This window comes from Myotis brandtii, unplaced genomic scaffold, assembly GCF_000412655.1.
Source record: "Myotis brandtii unplaced genomic scaffold, ASM41265v1 scaffold31, whole genome shotgun sequence".
Classification (NCBI taxonomy): Eukaryota; Metazoa; Chordata; class Mammalia; order Chiroptera; family Vespertilionidae; genus Myotis; species Myotis brandtii.
The window spans coordinates 1,575,895-1,599,260 of record NW_005361873.1 but is presented as its reverse complement, the minus strand read 5'-3'; the positions used below and the strand labels follow the sequence as shown (position 1 = coordinate 1,599,260).

The window sequence follows — 23,366 nt, the reverse complement described above, 5'->3', positions numbered from 1 at the left end:
CTGACTAGAGATATACAGGGTGTCCCCCCAAAATGTATACACACTTTGAATACCTACTAATTCCAATGGTTTTAAGCATAAGAAAGAAACAACAATGGAGCTGTTATCTGTTAAAAGTGTGGGCACAAACAGGTAGTTGGACATTCCCTGAGGGGTCTCAGATTGGAGAGGGTGAAGGCCAGACTGAGGGCCCCCCCGCCACCCCAGTGCACGAATTTCGTGCACCAGGCTACTAGTTTTACATAAAAAGTCAGCTAAATATATATACCCTGTTTTATAAATTAATATTTCATATTTTGAGGATTACCTGGATGGAAATTATTTGATGTTAATGATTTAGGAGTCAGGCATTTTAGAATTAGAGGGATCTTGGTAATATCATACTATTTTCAATTGTTTTAGCAGTGGAATTTTTTTAATGAAATAAATTTACATATTTCTTTTTAATAAAGTCAAAATTTTATTACATTTATTCATTATAAAGTCATTGGTGAGAAAAATGAGTGTTTGGTGAACACAAATTTGAGATTAGAGATCTTGGTCAGTTTGATTTTTTTTTACAGAGAGGAAGGGAGAGGGATAGAGAGTTAGAAACATCGATGAGAGAGAAACATCGATCAGCTGCCTCCTGCACACTCCCCACTGGGGATGTGCCCGCAACCAAGGTACTTGCCCTTGACCAGAATCGAACCTGGGACCCTTGAGTCTGCAGGCCGATGCTCTATCCGCTGAGCCAAACCGGTTAGGGCTATATCTTCATATTAAAGCTGAGAAAACCTAGAAACTTTTTTGGTAAATAATCAAATCTTAACCTACATAATTTATTATAAATCATAACAGTTTTTGATAACTGACCTTTCAAAGTCAGGATAATCTTTAATGAAACTAATTCCAAAACTGATTGAAATAAGTGTTTTATTAACAGATTTTTAATAATTGCCTCTTAGGGTTCAATTTAGAGGAAATAATATTTTGGCAATTTAATGCTTTGTTATTTGTAAACAATGCTTTTCTAGTACAAATTAATGTTATGGAATATTAGACAATGTCATTTGAAAATTTCTCTTGAATGTTAGTGTGAGAGACTAGAATTGCAGAAGAATAAAGTTAATTGCTGACATTACATTAGTAATTCTAATCACAGCAATTATTAATCAAAGTAAGCCCATTCAGTTTGTCAGATAGGAATTAACCAAAATGTAGAATAAGCACCAAACCTATCTAAAATATATTGGAAAATAATGAGTCATACTACTATTACTCAGTTATTATGTTGTGACAAGTATCAGCTGAACTATTAATATTAAGGATGGCACAAGTGTCTACTGGTGTAATTTTACATGAGTAGCCATATATAACTTGCATTAAAACAAAGATTTGTACAGATTTGACCATTCCTAATCAAATACATGTTTGCTAGAAAAAGTGCAAATAAATATGCACAGAAAAAAAAAAGGGCACACCAATGAGGACATAGTAGCACAAGTTACTTATCTTCAAAATATTAAAACTGGTATGGTACACATTTGAATATGCACATTGTTTTGGATTAGTTTTAAAAATACTTTAAAGTATATTTCAAAGTGTAAATTGATTTAAATTTTCACTGGTGTCTTAAAGTACATCTTTGGAACCTGAGAGTTCCTTAATACTATTGATGTAGTCTGAATGTCATTTTACACAGGAAGATACTAAAGCACAGAAAGGTAATATGAGTTGCTCAAGGTCATGAAGTTAGTTGGTAGCAATGATAATTCTAGATAAAATTTAAGTATCCTAATAGTTAGGCAATTGTTCTATCAATATAAGCACTCCTTCTATAGTTAAAGATTATAATTTGTGGATAATGAAAGTTGAAAAATGAATATATACTTGCTATTTCATTACAATCCTATATAATAAAAGGCTAATATGCAGATTGTCCGGGACGCTGTCACAGTAACAGTAATGACCGAACAGCTGTGTGGGGCAACAAGGCCAGCAGGTGGGTTAGTAAGGGACGACTAAACAACTGAAGCAGGGGGGTTAAGTGAGGGACGACCAAACGACTGAACAGCAGGCTGTGTGGGGCAACCAGGCTGACAGGGGGGGGCAGTTGGGGGGGGCAGTTGGGGGCGACCAGGCAGGCAGGCAGAGGCAGTTAGGGGTGATTACGCAGGCAGGCAGGTTAGCAGTTAGGAGCCAGCGGTCCCAGATTGTGAGGGATGTTCCACTGGTGGCAGTCGGATATTCCCTGAGGGGTCCCGGATTGGAGAGGGTGCAGGTTGGGCTGAAGGGACACACACACACACACACACACACACACACACACACGCACAAATTTCATGCACCGGGCCTCTAGTAGAAAATATTTTTCTATCATTTATAAGAGTTATTTGAGTTTTATATAAGATATTTTCTAGTGTGTTCATGATGTTTATCGAAATATATAACTATGCATGCTTCCTAAAAGAATATGTAGCAGCTAGATATTAATGTTTTAAAAATAACTATTGTTTATTCAGCAGTATAAAATTTCTCCACATATTTGAAAACCTTGACAGGTATTAAGTTACTTAAGTATTAAGATAAAATTTTGTATCTTACTTGTTAGGTCTCTTGATGTTTTAAGTGTTGGTGTTTTGAAGGATCTTTCTGCATTTTACCGAAAAATGGTAAGGTTTATGTTCTTTTGATATTATCATCTAAAGCATTATATTAGGTCAGACATCTCAATGGAATAATTTCCTAATGAATTCTAATATTTTAGGATCTTTTAGAAAACAGGACCTAGTATTTCTTTCTATATACATATACTTTTTAAACCTTTATTATTGAGAGTGTTACATATATCCCCTCTTTTCCCCAATTGACCTCTTCTATTCTTTACAGATTCCATAGATAAATAGGATAATTGATATTGAAAATATTTAATAAGATTAGTATTTTTTAATTTCTTCATAAATGAAAGTTACTGAAAGCTTCAGGGTCTTTCATTATTATATACCAAAGGTCAGGACAGTGCAAAAACATGGATTTACATGATTCCTATAACAAATAGATTAATTTGCATTTTTAAAAAATATTTTTATTGATTTCAGAGAGGAAGGGAGAGAGAGAGATAGAAGCATCAATGATGAGAGAGAATCTTTGATCGGCTGCCTTCCGCATACCCACTCCTGGGGATTGAGCCTGAAAATCAGGCATGTGCCCTTGACCGGGAATCGAACCTGGGACCCTTCAGGGCTAGTTTGTATTTTTAATAAAGGGATGCTTTTCTGTCAAGGTTTTTTTTTTTTTTGTCCCCCATGCCTTAATGGAATAATCTTTTAATTGAATCAACCACTTGATTTAAATTTAGAAAACCATTAGGCCTTCTAGACTTTTTCTAGTTAATGTCACCATATATTAAAACAAATGGGATATTACATCAAGATTTAAAGAGATCTTTGTAAATTTTGTATTTAAAAGGTGACTTTTTTTTTTTTTGTAGATTCCAGCAATGGATAAAAGAGTCATTACACCATATCAGGATGGACCAGATATTAGCTATTTGGAACTAGAAGATGGAGATATTTTTTTTAAAGAAGAAATAAATATGGAACAAAATAATTCGTAAGCTCTGTTTCCTTTTTTTTCTCTTACCCACCTCCCCCCCCCCCCCCCCCCCCCCATTCCAAATCTTGGACACTTTCATGTTGACATTGAAAGAAAAAAATTGAGATACCTGAAATAAGACATGCATTTATGCTCATTCTTAGCCTTAGTGTAGTACAAAGTAAATGAATACTTTATATTTGCAGATATAACAAAATTACCTGTAAATATGAAAGGAATGTAGCCTTCAGATTAAACATGTTGGGTTGAATTAGCGAATTTATTTTAACTACCTTCCTAAGCCCTGCTGCGGTTAAAGAAACACAAAAGGCATAATGCACTAAAGCCCAGAGAGCAGGGTAGGGGAAGACAGCAGTCAAGAGATGATCACAGCTTTGGAAGTTGGAAAGAGGTTGCTGAGCAGTAATGACAGAACAGAAAAAAACTAAAACATAATTCTGGAAAGACGTAAGAATTAGAGGTACCAGGTTTATGAAGACGAGAGTGAAGAAAAAAAAGATCAGAGCAAGTGGTTGGATTTGGAAAAGAGCATTGATTTCTTTCTGAACCCCATTCAACTAAGTGATTGCCCCTCCCCCATGTTGGAATGAAGATTAGATTTATAGAGAACCTAACTGGTTCAAGAGATACGGCCTGCAATGACTTAACATTAGGGAGTCCTCCAGCAAAGTATTCCAGATTCTAGATAATATCCAGTACTACGCCTACCATTTGACTAGCCCTGGTTATAATTTCCAATTCATGTTTTAGGCTCCCTTATCAACTGCTAACAGAATTAGTTCTACTTGGTAAATGATTTAAAATCTTTGGTTGTTCAAGTCATTTACTACATATATGCAATGTATTATGTGTGTATGTGTAGTAGCCCACTATGTAGCTCATTGAAAACTGCTCTTGGGTTCTGATATATTCATTTTTCTTTTCTTTTTTTTATATATTTTATTGATTTTTTTACAGAGAGGAAGAGAGAGGGATAGAGAGTTAGAAACATCGATGATGAGAGAGAAACATCGATCAGCTGCCTCCTGCACACTCCCTACTGGAGATGTGCCCGCAACCAAGGTACATGCCCTTGACGGGAATCGAACCCGGGACCTTTCAGTCCGCAGGCCGACGCTCCATCCACTGAGCTAAACCGGTTACGGCTCTTTTTCTTTTTTAATCCCTTTTCTAGAGTTAGTTAGCATTTAGGATACTTGGCAGTTTGTAGATATCTGACGTAGATGTATGACATGTTATTATATTAAAACTTATAATAAAATTATTAGCATTGACATCTTATCCTTCACAAAATAATAGTATTTATAGCAGACCTGTATAACTGTTGAAATTATAGAATGAAATCTGTAATTTTTAGTGAAAGGTAGTTGTAGCCCTCATAGATAATTTTATTTTTCCTTTCCTGATTAATAATACTTAATTTAGGGAATTAAGTATTTCTTTAAATGCTTTAAATTATCAGCAAATATTTCTCATTCAAGATTATAGTTTATAATAGCTTTTATATGAACATGTGCAGTATTTTACTTTTCAAAGAATTTTCTCCTATACCATCTTCTAACTTTCACAGAAATGCTAGGGTTAGAGTAAGTAATAGTAACACACGGAAGTTCAGTGAAATTGAGGAATTTGCTCTAGATCACATAAATGTGACTGCAGCATGCATATCCTTACATGTTTTCTTTTTTAATATAGGGAGAGGGAAAGAGAGTCATGGATCGGCTGTCTCCTGCACTCCCCTTACTGGGGATATGTATCTTGACCTCCTGGTTCATGGGTCGATGCTCAACCACTGAGCGACACCAGGCAGGCCTTATGTGTTTTTTCAACATGCATAGTTCTTTTGTTTCATTTTAATTTATTTTTTAAAAGTGACTTTTATGTTTGCTATTTCCTAGGGAAAGTATGTTCAAGAAGGCCAAAACAAAAGCAAAAAAGAAGCCACGTAAACGTTCAGATAGTTCTGGAGGTTATAACCTTTCAGATATTATTCAGAGCCTACCATCTACAGGTTAGTGGAAAGTATTTTAGGATGTATTTCCGGATTTAATCTTTCATGTCTCTATTCTTTACCTAATTCATTTGACATGTATTAAATACTATTATGTGCTATTTGGTGGGGCTACTGAAATAGAAAATTGTCAAAAAAAAGGAAATTGTCTTAGGGTTAGGGTGGTTACAGAAAGTGATAGTACTTGTGATAAGTACTCTGAAGTTGCTGTGGGACACAGAAACTAGTCTGAGAAGGTAGGATCTCTTAGAGCAGTGGTTCTCAACCTTCCTAATGCCGCGACCCTTTAATACCAGCAGTTCTCAGCCTGTGGGTCGCGACCCCTTTGGAGGTCGAACGACCCTTTCACAGGGGTCGCCTAAGACCATCCTGCATATCAGATATTTACATACGATTCATAACAGTAGCAACATTACAGTTATGAAGTAGCAACGAAAATAATTTTATGGTTGGGTCACAACATGAGGAATTGTGGTGACCCCCAATTTCATTGTTACAGATTGAACATAATTAAAGCATAGTGATTAATCACAAAAAACAAAATGTATTATATATGTGTTTTCTGATGGTCTTAGGCGACCCCTGTGAAAGGGTCATTCGACCCCCCAAGGGGTCGCGACCCACAGGTTGAGAACTGCTGTCTTAGAGGAAAGTGATACTTGAGCTGGATCTTGAAGAATGAAGTTAGTTAAGAAAAGGAGGCAGATGGACCTACTAAGAGAAGGGGTAATATGTTTCCAAGCCTAGAGGCAATAGAAAGAACTGCACATTTCTTGTGCACATAGTTTAGCATGGCCCAGCCATACAGGTTGTATGCAGATAGGAGATGGGTTAGAGAGGGTCATATTTTGGAAGGTATTGCATATTTCATGCCAAATTAAGGTATTTGGATTTTATTCTGAAGACTGGGTTAGCTATGAATGGATTTTTAAGGCAGAGTGTGACTGGATAAGATTTATGTTTTTAGAAAAACCACTCTGTCCAGTGGCATGGAAGGTTAGCAGAGGTGGGCAAAACGTTACAGAGATACTGTTATCACATGGATTCAGTTCATGTATATCAGTGCTCTAAGGGAGATGCCATTCCTGTGCATAAGAAGGTATATAATCTGATAGTAGAATATAACACATTCTCCATGTAGGCATTATGTTAACCTATTTGAAAGTAAAGGTTATGACGTTTTTTAAAAATTATTTTCCTGTTTTTAATTTTGAAAATATTTAACTTATTGAAAAGATGGAAGAAAAACACCATGAACACCTTATACCATTCATCTACATTTATTGTTAACCTGTAACCACTTTTGCTTTTTCTTGTAGTTTTCCCTCATCCTCCAAACACACTTTTATTTTAACTGACCCACTTGGGAGTAAGTTATAGACATGCTATTTCTCCCCAAACTTTTATATGAATCTCCTAAGAATAAGGATATTCTCCTACACAACCACAATACCATTATTATATCTAAGACAATTACATTAATCCATTAATATTATCTAGTAATAGTCTATACTAGTATCCAATTGTCCAGAAATGTTTTTATAGCCTTGTTTTGCTTTAGCCTTTAAAAAAAACCTAGTATCTTATCAAGATTGACTTTGCCTTTTTAAAAAAAAATATATATATATATATATTAATTTTAGAGAGGAAGGGAGAGGTAGAGAGAGAAACATTGATTGGCTGCCTCCTGCATGCCCCCTCGTGGGGATTGAGCCTATAGCCCGGGCATGTGCCCTGACCAGGAATGGAACAATGACCTCCTGGTTCATAGGTCCATCTCAACCACTGAGTCTCAATGGTCTGGCATGCCTTTTCTTATTAATCTCTCTTTGAGTATCTATTAACTAAGAGTAGCACCCCTCATACCATTTTATTTTGCTTTGTTTTGAAAAATGGTATTAGAGACTATCCCACATTATAGATTAATCTGATTAGATTCAGATTGCATTTTATCTAAATCTTAATGGTTTCTTTAGATAAAAATATGAAGTGGGTCTATAATAAGATTACAGTATGGTTTTCGAAAACAGTAGATATGTCTATGGCAGCAAGATATAACCTGATATAACTTCTATCAGCATATTTTCATAGTCAATCTTACATAAGTAACTGAAGAATACAACTGCACATGGTTTTGCTTTCCTGTGGAAAAAATAGCTGTAATTCAGGTGCAAAGAAAGCATATCTTTTATGTTTAATAAAATACTACAAATGAGGTGCTTGACATGCTTGGTAAAGATCAAAGGAATAAATAATGTAAGGAACAGTTATTTTAGATAACACAAAAGATAAGTACTGAAGAGTGATTTCCCATTTACCACATCTCTTGATTCCTGATTTAGGACTTTTAAGTGTCAAAGTTTGTGATTTTGTGCTGTGTTGTATGAATTGCTTCTGGTCCTGAGAAGGAGGCTTGGGTGTATTGATGGAAGGATGAATAAGTGGATAGACAGTTGTAAAACTATTGATTTTCCAGTTACCTTAAAAGACTTAGGAAAAGTAGGTACTTGGTTTGTTTTAAATAATGTTATTAGAACACTAAAGGCCCAGTGCACGAAATTCGTGCATGGTCGGGGGGGGAGGGGTGTGTCCCTCAGCCCAGCCTGTACCCTCTCCAATCTGGGACCCCTTGAGGGATGTCCAACTGCCCATTTAGGCCCAATCTCTAAACGGGCAGTCGGACATCCCTCTCACAATCCAGGACTGTTGGCTCCCAACTGCTCTCCTGCCTGCCTGCCTGCCTGATTGCCCCTAACTGCTTCAGCCTGCCAGCCTGATCATCCCCTAACCACTCCCCTGCCAGCCCAATTGCCCCCAACTACCCTCCCCTGCCGGCCTGGTCGCCCCCTACTGCCCTCCCCTGCCAGCCTGGTTCCTCCCAACTGCCCTCCTCTGCCAGCTCAGTCACCCCTGACTGCCCTCCCCTGCAGGCCATCTTGTGTCCACATGATGGTCAATTTGCATATTACTCTTTTATTAGATAGGATGTGTTAGTCTTAGCATTTCAGAGCTGGAAGAGACATTAGTAATGAACTAATATACATCCCTTCCTTTAAATTTGAGATAGTGATCGACAAATAGATTTAGTTTTTTATTCCAGTTTTATATCCTTGTTGCTGTACCACTCTTTCTGTGGCCAAAAGAAAAAAAACGATTGAAAGGTTAAATTTAATTGGGGGCCAAAAACACCTATTTTGGAAAAAAATTTGAGTATGAGGCAAATTTTATCAAGGACAGTTGTGCAAAGGCTTAACATTTATTTGCTTTGATCTTTAAAGTTAGACAAAAAACATTCTGTGAAAATATTTTTTTCCGAAAACAATTGTTGGCTACTTTAATCATTCTCTTTATTTATTAGATTTATTTCTGATTGACTTTTAGGAACATTTCAGTATTAAAAAATGCTCTCTTAGATAAAAATTTGCCTCCATTAAAAATACTTAAAATATTGTAGTAAAAAAAAACCTTGAATGTTATTTCTGAACTCTGTTTTAGCAGTGATTACCATAAGAAAAGGCATATATATGATCAAAGTGATTCACTTTAAAAAGAATAACACTTATTTGAATATATGATTTGCTATCTTTTATTTGCTTTTAAATCAATTGTATAACTTTTAGTTACAGCCCATATAATGTGTTTATTTTGGTTATTTTGCTACTTCATTTAGATTATACTAAATTTGAAATACAAACTGAAGCAAAATTTACTTTTTACTCTATTTATGTTTGCTATGACTCTGACCAGCTAATGAATCTGGATACCAGGTATGGTAGGGAAACAAGTATTTAGCCTGCTTAAGAGAAGAAATGACATATACATTTCATAACAGCTCTTTCTTTAGGTAATAAGCTAACTAAAAATAGCTCTTAATTCACAGATTTTTTTTCTTTTCTTTCTTTTAATGTGGAAGAAAACCCTCAAACAGACCATAGTTGGCTTCAGCAAAGCCTCTACTACTGGGCCAATCTGGTGGCTAGCTCCCCCCATACGGCCAGTCCTCCTCTGTGAGGGTGCAGATACCTCCATACAGAGAGATAGATGTGAAAGGGAAAGGGCAGGGGACTGAAGTTTATTAATTTTGTCTTCTTTATTTTTATTTGGAAAAATAAAGTTCTGAATTGCTTTCTTTATTTCTTTCTTTTTGTTAATCCTCACCTGAGGATATTTTTCATTGATTCTTAGAGAAGGAGGACGGGAGGGAGAGAAACATCCATGTGAAAGAGACACATTGATTGGTTACTTTCAGTAAATGCCCCGACCAGGGGCAGGGATCTAGTCTACAACTGAGGTACGTGCCCTTGATTTGAACCGAACCCAGGACCCTTCAGTCTGCAAGCCGATGCTCTGTCCACTGAACCATACCAGCCAGGGCCTGAATTGCTTTTTAAAGCAGATCGCAAAGAACTGTCTTCCTTGGGATTATTGCATAATTGGTATATAATTAGAACTATTGTTTAAAAATGTAGATTTTCTTTTTTTTTTAGCTTGAATTATTAAGATTTTGGTAGAGTGGCTATAATTTAAATGTTAAGTCTGGATAAGTGGAAGTTTTTGGCTTTGTTTGGTTTATTGATGTAATACATATATATTTTTTAAATTTACCTTTTAGGATTATTAAAGTCTGGTAAGACCAATTCTGTGGAATCTCTTCCAGAACTGTTGACATCAGACTCTGAAGGAAGCTATGCAGGAGTGGGTAGTCCTAGAGATTTACAGTCCCCTGATTTCACAACAGCATTTCATTCAGATAAAATTGAGGTTTGTTTTTACTTGTCTATTAATGTACTCTTTTCTTAACTTCAAAATTTAGGCGTATAGACAGTTTATCTTTATATTTTATTATATAAATCAACCAGGACAGTGTTTTGAAGTAAAAATAACAAAAGCCTAATTAATGACAATATATGCAGTTAGTTTCCTCAAATTTGCATAATGTTTCTAGTTTTAAAGATTTTAATGGCAGTTTTGAGCACTGTTTGATGTTTTATTTCTAATCTTTCTGCAACTAAAACCCATGTTGATATAAAAATATAGAAACACTGTATAGACATATTGGAAAATATAGCTAAGTTATTTGGAAATTATTTTGTGTAATGTCAGTTAACACCACCTAAAAATTGTCAAAGGAAAATGATTTGAATGTAAGCTTCCATTTAAATCCTGCAGTCTCTTCTCCATGGTGTTAACTGAAGCAATACTCTCGAATGGAGTTCTCCTAATCTAGCACAATTCACAGTAAGCTGCAGTAGTTCATTTTCTTCACCTGAACACAAAATTATAATAGCATTTTATTTTATTAATTTTTATTGACTTAAGAGAGGAAGGGAGAGAGAGATAGAAACCTCAATGATGAGAGAGAATCATTGATCGGCTGCCTCCTGCATGCCCACTTTGGGGATCGAGCCTGCAACCTGGGCGTGTGCCCTGACTGGGAATTGAACTATGACCTTCTGGTTCATAGGTCAGTGTTCAACCACTGAGCCTTGCAGGCCGGGCTAATTTTCTATTTTAATCCTCACCTGAGAATATGTTCTTTTATTGATTTTTAGAGAGAGAGAAACATCAATCAGTTGCCTCCCATACACTCTCCTACTGGGATCAAATTGCAACCTAGGTATGTGCCTTGACTAGGAATTGAATCTCAACCTTTTAGTGTATGGGAAGATGCTCCAATTAACTGAGCCACCTGGCCAGGGCTATGGACTTTAATTTTTAAGTTACTGCTTCATATATTAACATTTTTGCTTAATTCTCATGTAAATAGGGATTTAATATGTAAACTTGTTTTCCTAAAAATTATTCCCAAAGTTCACAGTAATTGGGTTATAGTCACTGATTTGTTTTGAGAATTGGTTAAGGCACTAAACTGTGGAAGAACTGAATTGAAAATGCTAGATGATGATTGTCATACTAGAGGTCTGGTACACGAAATTCGTACACTGGGGGTGGGGGTGCCCTCAGCCTGGCCTATGCCCTCTCGCAGTTCGGGAACCCTTGGGGGATGTCTGCCTGCCGGCTTAGGTCCAGCCTAAGCAGGCAGGTGGGACCCCCTCTCTCCATACTGCCCGCCTGCTCTCTGCTCCTTGCTGCTCCTTACTGCTTGGCTCGCTGCTCCTTAGCGCTGCCAGGGAGGCAGGAGAGGCTTCTGCCACCACCACTGTGCTCACTAGCAGTGAGCCTGGCTTCTGGCTGAGTGGCGCTCCCCCTGTGGGAGTGCACTGACCACCAGGGGGTAGCTCCTACGTTGAGTGTTTGCCCACTGGAGGTCAATGCACATCATAGAGACTGGTTGTTCCACCATAATGGTTGCTTAGGCTTTTATTATATATAGATGATTTTACTCTTTAATTTATTTAAGTGCCAACAATATTAGCTGCTCTGCTAGGAGCTTGCTTTTTTATTCACCTTTTAAATGTTTTTTTACTCCCAGGGGAAAAAGAAACCATATGTTAATGGTACACCTCCTACATATTTCAGGGAAGATTTAAAACCATGGGAAAAATCACCAATACTTAAAGTATCTGCTCCACAGCCCATTCCAAGGAACAGAATTGATAGTTCAAGCTCTTCTAGTTGGGCTGCTGGCTCTTTCAGGTAGGATATTCAATTTTTTGCCATAGTCTGAAAAATATAATAATTCATTTTTAGTCAAATGAATATTTTTAATGAAGCATATTTAAAAATATGAATGCAGTCAAACCTCGTTTCTCGACCAAGTTGTTCACAGAAAAAATGTTTCAGTTTGCTACCTGACAGTCCATTCATGCTGATGCCTCAGCATGACAATAACCACCTCTCTGGCAACAATCTGAAGATTAGCTTTTGTTGGTGGCAAAATCGAAGATTAGCACAATTTTAAAACATAAAGAGGCCATCAAGAATGCTAATGTTGCTAAGGGTGTGAAAGTGCTCATAAAACAATTACATGCAATTGAAGAGGTAGAAAATCTGTTGTTGATTTAAATAAATTAAAAGCAGGTAGCTGGTGACAGGAGGCAGTGGTATGTGAAAAAGCAAAGATGCCACAAACTGACCTCCTGAAAGACAGCCCTGTAAAGAATGCTGAAAATGATTCCTTTAAGGCTAGTAGAGGGTGATTTGATAAATTTAAGAAAAGAAGTGTTTATAGATTAAAAAGTATATGAGATATATACTGTATAAAGAAAGGTTAAGACGGGGGATCGTTTGTGGGTCTGGAATGGGTTAATTCAGTTTACATTATTTCTAACGGGAAAAAATGATGTTTTCCAAAAAATTGCTTCTCGAACACCCTTCTGGAACAAATTTAATTTGAGAACCGAGGTTTCACTGTATAGATTTCTAATATAATACACAGAAAATTACCTTAATGCATACAAATTACTAACCAGCTAAAATAGGCTCCTTTTTTCCAGACAATTACCTTTGTGTTGTCATCAGTGAATATTAGTAAATACTATTACACACATAGTAGTGACTTGATATCACCTTTTTATGGGGTGAGGGTGTAGGGGGAGGATAGTATATATTAAAAATCCCACTCAGGAAGACCATTTTGTCATTTGTAGGCTTACTTTATCTTTTTTTTTTAGCACATTAAGGGTTATCTAAGATCTCACAAAATGTATTGTTATCATAGTTAATTTTTAGAGGATATTCACTTAACCTATATTTTTTAAATTTAGAAAAGTCAGTTTTTAAAACTGAAGGAGTAGATATTAAAATACAGTATTCTTTTTCAGTGTTTATTGAACTGTGCTTCATCTTTATATATCGACTGTGGTTTATAATATTCTAAAACTGTTAATTAACTTACCAATTATATTATCTGGGTGATATCTGTAATTACTTTGAAATATACTGTATTTTGCACAGTTGGAACATAGATTATTATGTCCCAGTGTACGTTGCTTCATGGTCTAAGGATAGTTCAGAAATTAATCTCAAATGTTTTTGTCTAAGTAAACATATTTGTAAGAATATATAGAAGCATCTTCTAATTACTAATGTTAGACTACCTTTTATTAAAATTTTTTAAAAATATGTTTTTATTGATTTCAGAGAGAGGAAGGGAGAAGAGGAGAGAGAGAAATATCAATGGGTTGCCTTTTGCATGCTCCCTATTGGGGGTCAAGCCTACAACAAGGGCATGTTGCCCTGACTAGGCGCTCCTGGATCATGGGTTGATGCTCAACCACTGAACCACACTGGCTGTGCTAGACTATTTTTAAAACATGTTTTATGAATAGCTTGATGTAAAGTCAGAAAAATATATTGGCTATTTCTGAAGATTGTAGAATTTTTTTCTCATTATGGTGTCAGATAAGTTATGTATCTTTCTATTGCTTGGCATTTTTTTTTCTTTCAGAGTTTGTTATATTACTTACCATTATGACTTTGGATGCATTTAAGTAGTTATTTATGTATGTATAAAAGTAGCTTTCATTCAAAATACCTTTTTTGAAGTTTCCACAGCTGATAAAACCAACCTAAATTATCCTCTCATTATAAATCTTAAATATAATTTATAGTTTTGGTGAAGTTTGGAGGTAAGACTTTATGGATAAATGAATGCATTGTAAAGTAACTTTTATGTCTTTTAGTCCTGTCAGCCCTCCTATCATGGATCTCAGAACCATCATGCAAATTGAAGAAAATAGACAAAAATGTGGAGCTACGCCAAAGACAAATTTGGGGTTTGTTTAAAAAAATCATTAAAAAAAAAGTCTGTATTGTGTTGTAGTTCTGCACTAAAGAATTGGAAAGACCTACAGGACTTTCCCTATTATTTTTCTTCATTTTATATTAAAGTTCATTATAAGCTCTTTCCTAGGTAGCTTAGCCTCCAATACATATTTCTTAAATATGTGCTAAAGATTTATTTGGGTTAATAGTCCAACTTTTGTGAAATATAGTATTAAATGCCAGAAACTTGCCCTTAAAACGATCGTTGTGGTTCTAATGCAAGTGTGTGTATTAGTAAGTGGAAAGCTCATATGTAGGTATTACTTGATCATTAGTAGTATAAACTGATATTGTCACTGTTGATTCTTGTGGTCATTTTGATCCAGTAGTAGTAAAACCACATCAGATAAAGAGAAAGCAATATAATTACCTATAACCTTCGTTAAGCAGAAATTAATGTTAATTGGTTTAATTTAATTTGTAGCAAAATTATTTCTTACGGAATTAAACTTTCTCAGAGGTAGTGAAACTAATTAACTTAACTTAATTTCTAGCAAAGTGATTTCTCCTGGAGTCAAACTTTCTCAGAAACAACGAAAAATGATCGCAATGACTACCAAAGAAAATAATTCAGGAGTGAATAGCACAGAAACAGCTTTAACTGCTCCTTCAAAAACCTCAAAACCAGCACATGCATGGTATGGTCTAATTTTTAATAAGCATAGATTTGTGCATTATTAGCTTTTAAAGTAGTTCTTGGCTTCTAGGTCTTATTTCCCCATCTTTATAAATATTTCATTTTCCTCTTGGTTTTTAGTTAAAAACTGTTCCTTGGGAAATAAAGACAAGTGTTTTTTTTTTTGTTTTGACAGTACATCATAGTTTTCAAAAGTTTTTTTGTATTTTAACTAGTGTTTATTGCAAAAGCATTTTAAAGGAGCATTCTGATATTTTTCATTTTTTTATAAGAGATAATATACAGGGGTGGTTAAAAGGAGGTTTACAGTTGTGAGTATGCAAAACAGATTTTATTCTTGTATTTTTAAATTATTTATTTTAGCACGTATGAGATTGTACCTAAGTGCTTTGTGACATTCTTTTGAATTAATAAAGCTATTTTAATAATCAGAACCTGCATGTCTTTTTCCATATGAACAGCTGTAAATCTACTTTTGCCAACACCTGTATATTATAGAAAAATTTGATTAGAGCAAACTTTTTTTACCACCTTAATTTCTTCATCCTCTGTGTGCATCATAAATATCTTTATTATATAATCAAAACTTGTCATTATTTTTAAGCAGGGCCATTTACATAACTTCGTAACATTGAATAAGTTTTCTTCATTAGAATTTACCCCAAATGGCAGCATTAATAGGAATAATCTTCCAGAAGGTTAGATAGCAATTTTGAGATGTGTAAAATGAGGTTGTACTGTCTGCTCCCCTCTCTTTTCTTTGTAACTGATTAGAATTGATTGTCAATCACGATGAAGAAAAGTATGGGTAGTGTGAAGGGCAAGAAGGAAATCAGAACCCTGTTTCTCACAAGCATTGAAAAGGATCTTGGAGGCTACCTTTGTTTTGGGGAAATTCCTTCACTGCCTTTAAAGCCATATTTTTTGTTTGTGAGAGGAAATATTTTTCCCAATTAAAGTGTAAATTATTTTGAGGGAGACAACTCTTTATTTTGAATGCCACCAAGGGCCTAAATCCATGTCTTATAGCCACTAGTAGATCTAAAGCATGACCCCAGAAAAAGAAAGCCCAAGTAAAAAAGAAAAGAGCATGTAAAACTTTAGAGAATGGGTTTAATTCTCTCAAATCATAACATATTTAGTATCTAGAGAACTCTTTTTTTTGTCTTTTTCATACTCTTGATAAGGGAAAACACTTGTTTTAACTGCTACCCCATAAACCCTACAGAGGCAGTGACCAAATCAGTCTTATACATTGCCTAACCACCAAAAACAAGAACAGTGCCTTGCATGTAGAAGGTACACAGCAAATACAAACAAGGGAAATTCCCAGAATGACAGTTAAGGGAAGTCTAAAGATAACATAAAATCACATTTTCCTGCTACCAGGATAAAGAAGGTGCAGTCTTCTGAGCAGGGAGAATAGGGAAAATATCTGATATTCCCTACCATTCCACAAGTAAACTGAACTATTTTTCTTGTTTATGTCCTCATGCCTACTTTAGGATTTGATACATAAGTGAGTCCAATGTTTGAGCCTTTTCAAGGTTTTGGGTTTTTATACTCTATCACCACTTGATGGCAATTAGGTTTCCTTTATTTCTACTACATCAGTGATCCTTCTAGCTCTTTTCCATCCTCCAAAACTAGTACTAGTTTTAGTTTACTATTGTCTTACTGCTTTATTCTTTTTGCCTTTCTGACATACCTGTTCACTGTATATGGGATTTCAGGGAAAAGGATTAAAGTAGTCATTTATCTGAAACTTCAGAGTTTGATTTCAAATTTAGGAAAAAACTTCTCCAGTAATTATTAGCAACATGAGGTCAGACTCCCATGTTGAAGAGACTAAGTTTCAAACGAAATTTATTATGGCATATTAAAGAAAATTCTAAAAACATGGGAAGAAAGATGCCAAAAAATTTGGCCCAAATGTAATCAGATTATTTTTCCTTAAAAATTAATTTGGTGACTATGACATGTAAGTAATGTTTATACATTTATTTGAGGAAAATGTGATTGGAACATTTAAATACAAACAAATGAATAATGGGTTTTAGGGTACCAAGAAAATTTATCTAACTGACCAATTATAGATAATTTAGTTCTGCATTATCAAAGTGAGAAGTATCTGAATTGCCATAAAATTTATGCCCTTTTTATGATTTCTTGCAACCATAGTTTTGGTATCTGAAGAATCTTTTAAAGTTCATTTCTCATAAATTCTTTTGAAATTATGTACTGCTTTTATTTATACTCTTTAACAGTGGGCTGAGTGAGGTAACTTAATAAAAAATATATATGTAAGACATATGTCAATATATATATAAACAATATATATATAAAGGATACATACATATAATTTATTGTTGGTTATGGAAATTTTATCCTAAGTTAATGGCACAGATGAGAAAACATTTGTTAGAAATTTTAAGAACGCATTTATATAAAATGATTGATTGGTATTCCTGCAGTTTGATTTATCTATATAAATAAAAGCCTGAGCGACCCTTACAACCGAACGACTAGAATGACCGGTCAACCAGTCGCTATGATGCACACTGACTACCAGGGGGCAGACGCTCAATGCAGAAGCTTCCCCCTGGTGGTAAATGTGCTCCCACAGCCAACCTCCTGCGGTCCCTCGCCCCTGCAGGCTGGCCTCCCTGATATGCCCCAATTGGGGCAGGCCAAAGGGCCCCACCCATGCACGAATTCGTGCACCAGGCCTCTAGTATTTAGTATAAATGGAAATATTATCATTAGGTTAATTTTCTCGAATTCTTAGAGTGCTACAAGTTTAGTATATCACTTGATTTTTAATACATTTAGTGTAAATACATGTAATATATGCTTGAAGAAATTAAAAATGGAGATTTGTTTTCCTGACAATATTCCTTGTAAATGTTGGTCTAAACAAAGTTGTTAGAATTTAAACTGCTCTGCTTTTAAAAAGTAGAAAATTAATCTGAAATTAGCATTTTTATCTGATTTATAGATTGTATTTATAGAATATATTCATTACTGTAGTGATTTATCATCCATTTAACAATACTTCTCAAAAGAACATCCTCCTGATGGATTATCTAATGCGATTTTATTTTTTTAGAAGATTTTTTATACTCTGGATATTTTAATATTAAGGTTAATTTACAATTCATTAGCAAATCACAAGTTAGCCTTCTGCATCTGCCTCTGGTTGTAATAAGGAGTTTTACTAGTTTGTTCAAACATTCATTCACCTAGTCGATGACTCCCAGCATATAGTTGTACTCCTGCTGTTTGCAGTTAGATGTGACAGTAAGTCACATCTTGCTCTAGAATGAAGTTCTAGCCAATTGAATTTTAAATCTAATGTGAAAACACCAAGTATACATGGGAGTTGGCCAGTTTGCATTATCCAGTGTTTTACTTGGAGAAATAAATCTTCAGTGGAAGAAGTCTTTATGGCTTGGCTTGATTTCTGACTGTAAATTATTCCAAATCCCATTTAGAGCTAGCCTATAAGTTATAATAGACTAATTTCAGTTATTTAACTTTTTAGAGCTAGGAATTTTGTTCATTAAAGCAAAATTTTTAGTGCTGCTTTAGCTGAGAAACAAATCTTGATTAAATTTTTGAGTGGATACAAATATCTACAAATGCTTCTCTGTGAAGTTCCTAGCCTATGAGTTAGGAAAGTAAAATCATAGGAAATTAGACAGTCTTTTAAAGTATGGCATGATCAGTGGAAAGAATAATAGAACTCATTTGAGAAAACCTGCGTAAGACATTTTATAGGTAACTACTGTGCATGATTAATGAATTTGTAAGTTTGTTCTTTTGTAAATACTGTTACCTATATTTACTCTTAAGGAGATGTTATAACTAACTTTAAAAAAAAAAGCTTTTAGGGTACAGATCACCACATCTAGAAGTCCCTGAATTACCTCTAGGGTGAATCTAACAACTTATGCTTTTTATACACATCATTGTGAAGTTTCTGTGTTTAGAGACGTGAATTGCTTATAGGAGATATTCAGCAGATTTTCTGGCAAGAGTGTTTGCCAGCATGTTCCCAAATGACTAATGATACAGTACTTTACACCATAGTTACCCTGTTTACCAGTAGAAACCTTCAGGTGTGTGTGCTTTTGGGAGGAGCAAGATATTGGTAAAGAAATGGGGAGTGGTTCTTTTGTATATATATACTTTTTTTAATGTTCTGTGTATATACGTATTTTGGGGAAATTTTAAAGTCAAAGTCAGGTAAATTTCTTTTGAAGTATTTTTAGTAGGCCATGTTGCTGATACACATCTATAGAGAAAATTTCTGTCATAATGGGCTAAGATTTTACTTAGGATAAATGACTTAAATGTGGATACAGCAGTAGAGTATAGTGATTAGGTTGGGGTTCTGGAGTGAGCCTTGCCTGACTTTATTGGTAGATCTATTACTTGGTAGCATTGTGAACTTAGATCAGTTATTTAACTTTTCTCTGTCTTACTTTTCTTGTTCATAAATAGAGCTAAAAATAGTTTCTATTTCACAAGGGTACTGTGAAGATTTCACAATACCTATTTTACAAGAGATAATATATGGAACATTTAACACAGCACCATCAATATTATATAAACAAATAGTAACTTAATTTGTAATATGGTCACATGATTAACTGATTTCCTTAACGTATTGAATTTTTAATGACTTTTTAAAAAAAAGAAAAATCTTATGTGAAGCATTTGTGTTCATTCAATCTTTATTGAGTAAATAGAAATTTGGTAAACATTTTTTAGCTAATTTTGTTATGGATGTTTACCTCATATGTTAATAAAGCAAAGTGTGAATCATCATTATTTTCCTGCCATCTTTGGCACTTAATAAGGAATGTTGTCTTGATTTCTTATTGAAGGGAGTGGTAGTCTAGATGACAAAGTATGAGTTTTGTTGTCATTAAGAATTGTGTTTCGCTCCCAGTTCTGCCTTATCTCTGGTGATTTTACGATTGTTGAGATCACTGAACTTTGGTTGTACTTATTGTGGTGATGAAAAAATACTTCTCTGTCAGGATTGTTATTGTAAGGATTAAATGAGATGATGCATGTAAAAAAAAGTCTTGCAAATATGGTTTGGTCAGAGGCAGGTACAAATGAGTTATTCAAACAAGATACAGAAATTTAGAAGGCCTTGTTTTTTATGGGGTACCCCAGATACAGAGTAGGACAATAGTAGGTTTATAGTTGTGAGTACATGAAAGTTTATTCTTGTAGTAGTATTTTCCATATGAACAACCATAAACCTACTTTTTGCCCTACCCTGTAGTTTATGAACTTAATCTGGATGTGGATTTTATGGTATCTTAAAAGTATGAATTTAACTTTTTGGGGAATTATCTGGTTAACATTTTGTTTGCTTAACATGGTCATTTTATTTTCTGAATAAATAAAAATGGGAAAAAATTAAAATTAGACTAGGAAATTGCTTACATTATTATTGTTCATAATTTTGACTTTCTAATGTTATAGGTTCTGAAAATGACGCTAAGGGTACAGTGTAGTTCTAGTGTACAAAATAATAACTAAAGTTTCTTTTTGAATTAATTTTTTTCCAAGTCAGACTTTAGGAAGGAAAGAGATACTAAGCCTATAAACCGATTATATTTATTCATGTCAGAACTTCTGTGTTTTCATTTTCTTTTTCTCTTAAATAAAAATAAGTTAGTTTTGTTAAATGTGAAAATTATGGATAGTAGAGGATTTATATAGCATTTCTCTGAGTCAGGTACTGTTTAAAATACATAAATTAATAGTTGATCCTCAGAACTGTTATGATGGAGATGGTATTAGTATAACTATGTTATTGATGAGGAAACTGAAGCATCTAGAGCAGTGGTTCTCAACCTTCCTAATGCCGCGACCCTTTAATACAGTTCCTCATGTTGTGGTGACCCCCAACCATAAAATTATTTTCGTTGCTACTTCATAACTGTAATTTTGCTACTGTAAACAATATGTGATTATATATGTGTTTTCCGATGGTCTTAGGCGACCCCTGTGAAAGGGTTGTTCGACCCCCAAAGGCGTCACGACCCACAGGTTGAGAACCGCTGATCTAGAGGTTAAGTAACCTCCCAAGGTCAAAGCTGGTGTATGACAGAGCCAAGATTTGAACTCAAGTCTAGCAACAGAGCCTGTGTGCCTAATCCTGACTGCCACCCTGTAAATCCTTTTTACATTCTTGACTGTAAAGTAAAACACTGATTGGTTGATAAAAAGATTCTGATACCATAAAGAAGTATGAAATCTTTGGAAGCTAAAATAATCTGTATAGGTAATTTTTAATGTTTTGCCTGTTTTTTTTGATTAACTAATACTCAAAGTATTACACCTATGTTGGGTGTAATTTATTTTATGTTTTAGATCAACTTACATTTTATTTCCTCTATTCTGTCCATGTAAACTTAGGTTTATATTTTAAATGACTTTTTATTGAAACATATATACACTTAGAAGTGTATGGGTTGATGAGGTTTCACAAACTAAACAATCTTGTGCAATTAGCAAATCAGATCAAGAAATAAAACTATCAGCATTATTTAGCAGAAGTAATGAATGTTTCCTCTGCTGAGCTTAATTATTTAATTTAGTGAGCACAGTTTTTGTTGTTACCTGAGATATAGTTGTAATAGCTGTTATTAATATCACTTATTCATTCTTATCACATAATTTTGATTAGTTCACCACAGTTAATAGCAAAAAATTCCAACATTGCATTAAAAACTTTAATGTATACAACTATAAAATGTTTGGTCTATATTCTCACCTGTGCCTTTAAGCAATGAGCTTTTTAAAAAGTGAATATTTTAACATAACCTCTGTTGTCTTTCATAGGGGATCTTCTCTACATTCATTTTCATCCAAATCATTCCGGGATTTTTTAGTAGAAGAAAAAAAATCTATAACTGGGCATAGTGCAGGAGATCATGTCAAAAAAGTTTGTTTTAAAGGAATTGAAAATCCCCAGGCTCCAAAAGTTGCAAGGTAATAAACTTACACATTTTCTTCCTTAAAATCTTCTATGGTAGTTTTATGTTCTGAAATAATCTTTAAATATTTAAGAGGCAGATTTTTATACATTTGGAATTAACATGTCTATTTTTTGAAGCTTTATTTTGGTATAATTGGTTAATAATAAACTGTATATATTTAAAGTACTATATAATTGAAAGTTTTGGCATGCGAATACACCCATTAAACCATTATCACCAACCACGCTGACGACAGTGAATATAACTCATTCCCAGAAATTTTTTCATTCCCCTTGGTAATCCCTTCCTCCCTCCCATGTAATTACTAACCTCTTCTGTCAGTATAGACTAGCTTATATGTTCTGGAGTTTTGTGTCGATGGATTCATTCAGTATGTACGTTTTTAAAAAATCGTTTTTTACTCAGCATCTATTTTGAGATTCATTCAAGTTGCTATGTGTATTAATGGTTCATTACATTTTATTGCTGAGTAGTATTTCATTTTATGGATGGAAAACAGTCTGCATCTATTGATGGACATTTGGGTGTTTCCAGTTTTTTTGTCTAGCTAGCTATTTTTTATCCTGTTTTTTTAAGTCCTGTATGCTTTTAAAAGATGTTTCAAATTTTAAATGCATACATGTAATCTCTTAAATGTTTGCCTAACTACATTTGAGTGCCACTTGTACACATACACAGGTATTTTGTATGTTACATACATGATTATAAATGTTTTAAAATAGACCTGTCCTCAGAAAATTTTAAGACATTCAAGAAAGAAATCAAATACGATTAGTAATAAATGGAGGCATATACTATACTCATGGATAGGAAGAATTAATATCATTAAAATGTTCATACTACCCAAAGCAATCTATAGAATCAACACAACTCCTATCAAAATACCAGTGGTGTATTTTACAGAACAGGAACAAATAATTCAAAAATTTGTATGAAAACACGAAAGACCCCAAAAGAAATCTTAAAAGAAGAACAAAGTGGGAGATATTACACTATTTGATATCAAACTATACTATAATACTATAGTAATAAAAAAAGTATGGTGCTGGTATTAAAACAGACACATAGATCAATGGAACTGAATAGAGAACCCAGAAATGAACCTAGGCCTATACAGTCAATTAATCTACGATGAAGGAAGCAAGAACATTCAATGGGGTAAAAGACAGTTTATTCAGTAAATGGTGTTGGGAATATTGGAAACATACATGCACAAAAGTGAAACTAAACCATCTTCTTACACTCTATCCTATATCCTATATAATAAAAGGGTAATATGCAAATTGACCCTAAAAGGAGAAGTACCGATAATGCGCACTGACCACCACACAGCAAGCCCACAATGCAGCAGCTGCCCCCTGGTGGT

At 34.4% G+C, this 23,366-nt stretch overlaps 1 protein-coding gene across 8 annotated transcripts in view; it reads left to right on the top strand.

Moving 5' to 3' along the window:
- The window catches only part of IBTK (inhibitor of Bruton agammaglobulinemia tyrosine kinase), a 77,769-nt gene that overhangs the window by 42,037 nt on the left and 12,366 nt on the right, over window positions 1-23,366 (top strand). For 6 of the 8 annotated variants that reach the window (XM_014542648.1, XM_005869931.2, XM_014542647.1 and 3 more), the window contains 8 exons: window positions 2,594-2,654; window positions 3,473-3,594; window positions 5,496-5,608; window positions 10,221-10,369; window positions 12,042-12,205; window positions 14,194-14,286; window positions 14,830-14,973; window positions 21,843-21,992. In XM_014542648.1, coding sequence (XP_014398134.1) covers window positions 2,594-2,654; window positions 3,473-3,594; window positions 5,496-5,608; window positions 10,221-10,369; window positions 12,042-12,205; window positions 14,194-14,286; window positions 14,830-14,973; window positions 21,843-21,992 — 996 coding nt within the window. The remainder of the gene's footprint in view (window positions 1-2,593; window positions 2,655-3,472; window positions 3,595-5,495; window positions 5,609-10,220; window positions 10,370-12,041; window positions 12,206-14,193; window positions 14,287-14,829; window positions 14,974-21,842; window positions 21,993-23,366) is intronic. The other 2 variants (XM_014542645.1, XM_014542644.1) reach the window with 1 other exon arrangement.